Source organism: Scomber scombrus, chromosome 24 (assembly GCF_963691925.1).
Source record: "Scomber scombrus chromosome 24, fScoSco1.1, whole genome shotgun sequence".
NCBI classification, from domain to species: Eukaryota; Metazoa; Chordata; class Actinopteri; order Scombriformes; family Scombridae; genus Scomber; species Scomber scombrus.
This window is the reverse complement of record NC_084993.1, coordinates 15,870,455-15,879,589: the sequence shown is the minus strand read 5'-3', so window position 1 is coordinate 15,879,589 and position 9,135 is coordinate 15,870,455. Positions and strand designations below refer to the sequence as shown.

General features: G+C 39.2%; 1 protein-coding gene across 1 annotated transcript; it reads right to left on the bottom strand.

Annotated features, from left to right (window-relative positions):
- Positions 1-1,835: 1,835 nt before the first annotated feature.
- On the bottom strand, positions 1,836-8,097 carry LOC133976443 (protein downstream neighbor of son homolog). The gene is made up of 12 exons (XM_062414656.1): positions 7,540-8,097; positions 7,122-7,196; positions 6,779-6,979; positions 6,486-6,664; positions 5,282-5,357; positions 5,102-5,201; positions 4,511-4,622; positions 3,137-3,256; positions 2,844-3,042; positions 2,693-2,762; positions 2,448-2,584; positions 1,836-2,234 (listed from the first exon to the last, which is right to left on the bottom strand). The coding sequence occupies exons 1-12, from the start codon at positions 7,987-7,989 to the stop codon at positions 2,094-2,096; spliced, it is 1,860 nt and encodes a 619-aa protein (XP_062270640.1). The 5' UTR covers positions 7,990-8,097; the 3' UTR covers positions 1,836-2,093.
- Positions 8,098-9,135: the final 1,038 nt, after the last annotated feature.

The following is a 9,135-nucleotide window of genomic DNA, read 5'->3' as shown; positions in this document are numbered from 1 at the left end:
TCTCTGTCAAGGCCTGAGCCTGTATTACATCCAGCTTCACGAGCACAGATTTCACTGCTGACCCATACACCACTGTTTCTATGTCTATATTACACTCAATCTGTCTCAGGTTTATAACACTGTCTTTCTGAAATTTCTCCAATTAGTCTTCCCTCCCCTGCCTCCTGTATCCAGTGATGTTGACAAAAGGCTGGGTAATGGTCTCTGTCTATGGTTCCTTATTGATACACATTCCAATCACACATTGGTGCCGTATTGTCGGAGACCAGTGTGAGGTCCAAGCACAGATTCATATCTGGTGTTAATAACTATCATCCAACAACACTTGACAATTATCCCCACACTATACGTTATTTCTATTCTGTCCCTCTATTTCTTCAAGCTTGTTTAGCTCTAGTCTTTTACATGGGTTGTAGTAATTCAAGGTAAAGGTTTCTTTATTGGTCACCCCTGCACGTACATACAAAACAAACATCACATCATACACGGTTACTTTGACTTCTAACGTCTTCCTCTCGCCCCAAACTTCTACTAGCACATATTTCTGTTTACTCCGTGCCTTGTGCCCTGTAGGAATCCCCCTCACGAACATGACACACCATCCACCAACACCGTCTTTCCTGTCTTGCTTAACTGCCACATTCAGTCCTATGACAAAATGTTAGGCTTTAGCCAGGATTCTTGAATATATATATATATATATATATATATAATATATATATGTCTTCTTCTTCTACTGTTTTAAACCTTGTCCATGTGCAGTCAGGCTTCTCTCATTCCACTGAAGAATGGAAAGTGATTATTATAAATCAATATATGTTGACTCTAGACTTGACTGTACACTTAATTCAACCTTTACTTCTTTCCATTTGAACTCTGCCATCCTGACTGTTTGCATGATACTGTTTCCTTTATTCTTATGTGTGGCACCTCCACCTCTTGTCCCAATACTTCACATCCTCAGTAAGCAGCATGATTACCTTTACAGTTGCAGCACTTTGGCCTCACTCCCTCCACATATACCATACTCATGCTCTCCTTCACACCCAGCACATCTTTTCTTTCCTTTACACACTCTGGCCATATGTCCAAACTCACAGGTTTAGGAGTGCGTTCTCTTACACTAGATTTTAGAAATCCAAACTATAGCTGCTTTCCCTTCAAACTCTACCAGGCTGTTTCACTCTACTTTTGCTTTACTTCCCTTTGTCAATTTCACACTTCTAACTGAGCTATTCCTCACTCGCTGATTCATTCATGGGAACACTGAGGGGAATTCTAGAAATCACCCCTTGCAAATACAGAATCTTTTTTCTCCAACTCTAACACCCCAGGACACTTTGACTTTCCAACATTTATCTCTGCACTTCAGTACTACATCCTATTAACACGTTTTCCATCTCCAGGGTTCACTTCACCAACTTGCCCCATTAGTGGATTAATTTTTTTTTTCACTCCCTCTTCTTCCTCGAATCTTACTATTATATTAAGTAATCCTTCCTTTGGGCAGACGGGTTCTGTTTGAGTTCTTTCCCGTTAAAGGGGAGTTTTTCTTTGCTGCTATCACCAAGTACTGCTCATGTAGGAATGTTGGGTCTCTTTAATTTAAATTTAAAGAGTACATTCTAGACTTGATCTATGTGTAAAGTGCATTGAGATATCTTTTGTTGTGATTTGACGCTATATACATAGAACAGAGTAGAAGTGAATTATACTGTCTGTTCTGATAGTAAGGATACTCATAACATATAACAGTGCACCAGTAATTTAATGGGATACATTTCATGGATAATATTACAGGGAGGGGAGGGGGGGGGGGGGGGGGGGGGGGGTGTACACAATGTATGCCAAAATAATACAAATTAAAAGCAGTTAAAACACATTTTAAATAAGCTACCTAAACTAGAAGGAATCAATTTATAACCATTCAAACAGTAAAAGATCACAGCTTTAAACAGATTAAAAGTACGGCAAAGTACCATCAGGTCTGTTTTTAAAAGGCATTGTAAAAGAAACACACTCAGTAGTAATGCTTTCCATCACACACTTTGCAGTTCTTTTTAAGGCAAACAGATCCACTAACACTTCCTCTGTCAGTTCTTCCAGGTGTAGCTGGAGTTGGTCATGGTGATGTGTGTCAGAGCAGTCTTTCCCAGGCTGGAAGGCATCTGCAGCTGCTGGATGGAGGCAGGATGGAGACCGCAAGCAGACAGGTCCACTGACCCACCTGTACACTGCAGACATACAGAAGTGGACAGATCATGTCTACGAGTATTCAAACGACACACATGAAACCTCTGATTCTGTCGTGCTTGACTGACAGTGACACTTTATTTTTTATTGTACATGCGACATCTGACACCTTGATCTTTGAATTCTGATTTTTTTTTATCAACCATTAAATGCTGGTAATTTATTTCATCCCCACATAACAAGTATTGTCTTACCTGTTGCTGGTCCTTGTTGTTGTGTATGTTCATGACAGTTGTAGGTGTGTGTGAGTAAAGAGAGGCAGAAAAGTTTCCTTTCTGTGCAGTCCGCAGGAGGTTTGTGATGGCATGGAGAGAGGAGGGGAGGATGGGTCCTGGAGGAAAAATGACTTGGTTCAGTGAAAGAATACAAACAGAAAACATAAACTACACAATTTGAAAAAGGTGGTTGTTAGATTACTGAGTTTGTTGCAGCTGTTTACCTGCAACCTCCAGACTGCCGATGTTCTGGTAGGTAGAACCAACCTGGCTCTTTACATTCACACTGCGGGCCTGAAAAACACACAGACTCAGACAGTTGCTGACAAAGTAACGTACGTGTGTGTGTGTGTGTGTGTGTGTGTGTGTCCATACCTTCAGTGTATGCATTGTAGCTCCTCTGAAAGCGATGGGAGCCAGCAGTGTAGGGGGTAACCCGGCCTGGGAACCAGCCGATGCCACCAGACTCTTACAGTTGATGAGGAAGTTGATGAGGGTGAAAGTGTGTGATCCCTCCACACACACCACAGACTCAGGTTTATGGTCCATAGACACTGCGTGAGCCTCCTTACGTCTGTACAAGCGGTTAAGGAGTTTAGACTTCTTCTTACTGAAATATGACATGATATATAAACAAGACAGACAGGCAGTGACAGTGAAGAGGATACAGTTGTATAGTGATGCTGTCTGGCTTCTTGATTTTGTCCTCGACTCCCATCTCCTTCAGCCAGGAGAAGTCTTCATCATCACCTGCCTGACAGTCCTCACCCTCCTTCAGCTCAGAGCACCTGTAAATAAAATCATCCACATCATTAGAATTATATGTAGATATAATGATTTGAGCCAGACCAATATATTGGTCAGCTGATGTTATCTGCCGATATTGGCCTATCACATATTGGCATCGGCATATATATGTTGTCCAATAATCACAATATTTATTTATTTTTACGTTACATAGGCAGCGTTTTATGTATATTTTATCCTTTGTCTTAATTCAAGTTGAATTAACGTACATATGTTGTTTTCATGTGTTTTATTATTTGTAACAATATGTAATGATTAAATTCTCAGTGAAGTTTATAGTTTCAGTGCACTGTGTTAACAGTTAAACTGTAAAAAAAAGAAAAGAAAAGATGCCTGCATTACATATCTTTATCACAAGGGTTTGTCCCTGAAGGGAAATTTGTCTTGGACTCTGAGTGCTGAAACAGCTGCCGCCATAGTTAAAAAGAAACAAAGAAGTAAAGTTGAACATTTGCTCAACCATTATACAATACAATTGACAGAATTGCACATTTGCACCTACATTTGCATATTCTGTTTATATAAGATTATTGGCCAATATATTGATATTGGATTTTTTTGTCCCTAATATCGGCATCGGCCCCAAAAGGCCAGTTTCAGTCGGGTCCTAATAATGACGTCCACAGCATCAACGTGTGGGCTTATTCAGCTCTCCTCTGCTCAGTGTGGTTGTCCTCTGATATGATGCAGGGTTCTGCACTGATTCAATTTTAGTAACAGAAATATTTCGTTTTTGTAAATGTGTTGGTGGCTGCTTCCTACACCATGATGAATCATATCATCAGTGAAGAAGATCCTGAGTCCCCTTACATCTTCAGTTGTTCAGTTCATCTTTTTTCATAAATGTGTGTTTTCTGTGTATCATCACTAATGCTTCTTTCATGTACACATTATGCAACAACAACAAATGTGACATCACTCATTCACTGAGAAACAGAGGAGGCTGCTCTGGAGACCTGACATGTACTGTAGGCTGTTACAGGAGTTTAGTGTGGATGTTAGCTAAAGTGTAACTATGAATCATTTATTTCTCATTTTACTTAAGTCAATCACAACAAAGTCATCTGAAGGCACTTTACACATAGAGCAGGTCTAAACCGAACTGTACAGGTTTACTGTGTACTGAAGGAAAAACATGTTAAGTATTTATACGAAATAAATATATCTATTTATATTAAAATTAAAATACCAAAGTCAATCACTAAAAAGAGAGAAGAGAAACACATATAACTTACTCCTCTTCTTTCTCCTCCTCCTCCTCCTCGTCCTCTCCCTGCTTCCCTATCAGGTTCTGTTGCTCCCTGCTCTTCCTCATCTCCTCCACTAGAGGGAGACTGAACTCTATCCCTGAACAAATGGACAGAGGCAGAAAACATTTAGACAGTTAATTATGCAGTCACACATTTTATCACATTAAACATGAATTAAAGATGACAGTGTAACCATGATGAATACATTTTAAAAAGGTCCAGTTTGTGATTTGTATGTGTATAAATGCAGCAGTGTCTGCTTTCAGGGTTCCCACTCTTTTCTTGAAATCATTTTCCAGGATTTTTCCAGGACATTTTCAGCTACTTATATAAATATAAATGAAAGTTAAGATATGTTTTTTATTGGTTCATTTAATGATGGAATATAAGATAAAACCAAAGACAAAAATCCTATGGTCACTGTGTATTATTAAGGAATACATGAAATGACAAAATCAAACAGGAAGTTCCAAATGAAGCAAGAAAATGTATTGAAGAGCAAACTGTGTGACAATGTCTTGAATTTAAGTTGTACACAAATGTACATTAAACACAGTGATGTCTGTGAGGACTCACCCTCAGCCTTCATTGCCACTCTGAGCCCTCTAGTTGTGGGAGAAATCAAGGCAACGATGCTGTTTGAGCCGAGACCTGCTGCCCTGAACAGCACTGTAAACTGACAGAACATGTTATTAAAAAACTATTACGATTATTTCATTTTAATGAAAACAAAAACCTATAAACACTGAAATCTACCTGATAGGAGCAGACATAGAAGTATGGACACAGTCTGGCTTTAAGTAGACTGTAGAGAGACGACAGACTGACAGACCTGAAACAACAGGAGAGAGAAAAAGCTGTGAAATGACCAGCACTGTACAGGGTTACTAACAGGGTTTCACTGTTCAACTATTCACTTAAGGTTCTGTGTTTTGTCACTGGATGTAACAATTTAAAGGACAGGTTCATCATTTTAAGTCAAGTATTAAAACACTAGTCAGATGAACAGTGAACAGGTGTTCTTGCTGTCATCATTCCTCCTGATAAGTGATATTACATTCAAAGCAAATGACTTGACACTAAGCAAAAGTATTACAGCAAGATGTTTTGATGTCTCACTTCACCAAGCCAAAAATCACATGACAACCACAAACAAGACCTTGACACACTTGTATCAGAGGTGTCACGCTGGATTTGAATATAGTGTAAGCTCTTAATCAGCCATTGCTTCAGAAAGCTCCATTACCCCCATCACACAAATCAAAACTTCTATTCTCTTTTTATTACTATACTTCCACCATAGCTCAACAGGGAATCACTAAGAGGGAATTTGATGCTAAAAAGACAGTAAATGTGTCAGATATCACTTGATATGACTAACTCAGACTGATGAAGCTGAATAGAAGCTTCACAACTACTTTTAAATGACTGTGTGGACACACTGTGGATTTTGTCCTCCATCACTTCCAATGAAAGCACATTTGAAGGAGATCTTTTAATAGTCAGTATGAACAGGAGGAATGATTACAGAGAGGAAAACTGTTCATATGGACACCTGACTTATGGTTCAAGACACACTTGAAAATTGTGAACCTGTCCTTCAAGATTTTGAAAGTGGTGAACAGAACTTTTTTGTGGAAAAAAAACACATAAGTCACAATGTATTATTCAAAGCAGAGTATTTTAACATATGAAAGTATGATGGAAGACCAGTGGGGACAATACAGACAACAATTACATTTTATTATATTATATTTTTGTTAATAGTTGCTAGTGACAGGATGTTTTAACTCTGGAGAGTTATCACCATGGTAAATATTTGATCTTTTGCCAAAATGATGGCGAGGCAGACAGTAAAAATACTCTGCCCTTTAGACGTTTCCTGTCATCAACTTGTAGCCCACTGATCATTGTACCAACCAACCAATTTTCTCATCACCCTGGAGCCTTGCTACCTCACCATTCGCTCATGAGACTCTGCTGCAGTGCGGTGTCTTGTGCCCAGGGAGTGCTCTTTCCTGCGAAGCTCCTCTCAGCGTTGATCCTGGGAAACAGAGAGATCCAGGGCAGGGAGGGATGTTGCCAGTAGACTAGACTCCTCTGGAAGGCACAACGAAGCTCGGAGCAGGACTTGGGATCCTGCAGGGGGGGCAGAGAGGATTCACTGAGTGGCGCTTAACATAACACTACACAGTAAAAATAACCTTTTTAAAAGACATAGGGATCATTATTGTAATGACACTAAAGTTCTACCTGTAGATTTAGTGGCAAGGTGCCAAACTGAGCTCTGCAGTGCTGACTGAGACCCAGAGCTTCCTCCTGAGCTTTGGGCTGCTCTGCCCACGACAGTGAGAGAGGGGAGGTGAAGAGGAGCCGAGTCTTCAGGCTCCAGTCTGCTGGATACTCAGTGCACATGGGAGGAGCTATGGACACAGGAGCCATGGCTCGGGGGCTCTGTGAAGACAGCAATTGGAAGATGCTATTTTTAGCATGTATTTGACAAGTTGAATGCACATGGTTTGCTACAAAATGTGAAAACAACATATTAGAGTCACATATTTTATATGAATATGTCAAGTAATTATGAGAAGAGTACCTTCAGCAGTGAACTTTTTACATCTTCCTCCTCTTCTTCAAACAGAGAGTCATCTTCAGAGAAAGTGAGACTCCTCTAAAGCAGATGACAGACAAGTGCAAAAGGAAAGTATGAAAATGCACACCAAACCATCACAACATCCATTTTTCCTCATGATCTTAGACATGAATCCTGTGAACACAGCAATGCTTTCTTAGACTGAACAAATCAAATGCAACAATTAAAAACCCAGGAATGATTCTCTGGTCCTTGAATATTCAGCATGTTCAGTCAGTAAACAAGATATCCATTTATTTTCCAATATTATAAATGTTTACTATTACTGTCAAGAAAAGCTGCTAAGTGTGTGTAGCTCTTAGGGGTTCCTCTCATCACCTATCAATGACACATCTACACTTTATGTTTATGTTTTACCAACCTTGCTGGAGATGCCTTGGCGTTCCTGTTTTTCTGCTTCAATCAATCTTGCACTGAAAGGTAAAACTCCTTGACTCTCTTTCTTTGCTGACATGTCCTCCTCTCCCTCCTTTTCTGTCGTTTTCTCTATGTCGTAACTTTCCCCAGCTTCTGCTTTTCCGTCGTCATTATAAATGAGTAATTTCTTTTTCGGGCTGTATGTATTCTCAATGTTTGCGAAGGGGTTTCTGCGTTTCTTTCCTCCTCCTCCGGAGCGGTTCTGGTTGTTGAAAAGCGGTCCTGGGGAGAAAGGTCGGACCTGAGTAGAGTCGCTTTGTGCGGGACTGCCGGTAGAGCTCTGTCCGCTCGGACTGGAGAAGACTCCGGCGTCGCTTCGGGCTCTTTTCCTCCTCATTCGCATGATTTCAGCCGGACGCTTGAAGCTGGGTGAATAACCTTCCTGCTGAGACATACTGAAGAGCTGCAGTTGATCAAAACTAGTTGAAATTTAACGACAAAAAGTCAATAACACTGCAGAAGCCTCAGGTGTTATGTTGTTGCGCCTTCTGCACTATACAAATTTGGCGCGTAGCGTGATGACGTAAAAGTCCCGCTCGTGTGGCGTTCATGTATCAAGGAAAAATGGAAAATACAAACGGCTAAGGAAGTCTATGATTAGGTTTTAGGCAGAATAGGAGAGGTAATGTATCACTCTCGAAATGACAGGAACGAAATAGTACCCTGTTTCACCAAGGAAGTCACTTGAAACCCCTAAAAATACCATGACATTGCATATATGAACATATTTGTTTAAACAATAATGTAGTGTCTTGTTTCGCATAAACATTAATTAAACATAAAATAACATCACTACATGCGATATAACTATATATACATGTTCATAAGAAACATACGTCAATCCGTAATATTTTCATAAACCTAGTGTAGTTTGTGATTTCTGACTTTTACAAGTTACTTAAACGCATCATGTCCCTAGCGTTAAAAGTGTGAAAACTGAAAAACTGGTCTATATATATATATATATATATATATATATATATATATATATATATATATATATATATATATATATATATAATACATTTATACTAATATATATATTAAATACATTTTGAATTGATAGACACATACAATTAACTAACTAACAAAACTAAGATTTATCTGAAACAATATGAGTAAATATTTAGGCCGATTTTCTGTATGGTTTTGTGTCTTTACTTTACTTTGTTAATATTAATTAATAGACAACAAATGCATTTTTTTTCTTTTCCTGATTACAGGTGTTATATTCAGTAATAAAGCAACTAAGTCATGATCTAGCTTAAAGGGCCCTATATTTTGTTGAGGGACTCCACTAGATTAGCTTTGCATAATTTACAGTTATTTACTTTAATACACCCCTTTATGCAGCCCCTCAATTCAGCCTCTTTGCCCATAGTTTAGCAGAAATTAACAACATATGGAGATGTTTGGGGCTCTTTGGTGAGTGGATCAGTTAGAAATAATGCAGGGAGGTACGTACACAAACAGCCCCAGTGATGATGATGTTTGATGAAGAGCTGCAGATGACCAGCGCACCTCCAACAGGTAAATATTT

What these genes read in the sequence shown, in the direction of transcription:
- LOC133976443 (XM_062414656.1), bottom strand. Translation starts at nt 7,989, where the DNA reads ATGTCTCAGCAGGAAGGTTATTCACCCAGCTTCAAGCGTCCGGCTGAA. An exon ending in TAAAAAGTTCACTGCTGAAG is followed by an intron (nt 6,980 to 7,121) that starts GTACTCTTCTCA and finishes CTGTCTTCACAG; the next exon opens with AGCCCCCGAGCCATGGCTCC. An exon ending in TCTATGTCTGCTCCTATCAG is followed by an intron (nt 5,202 to 5,281) that starts GTAGATTTCAGT and finishes ATGTTCTGTCAG; the next exon opens with TTTACAGTGCTGTTCAGGGC.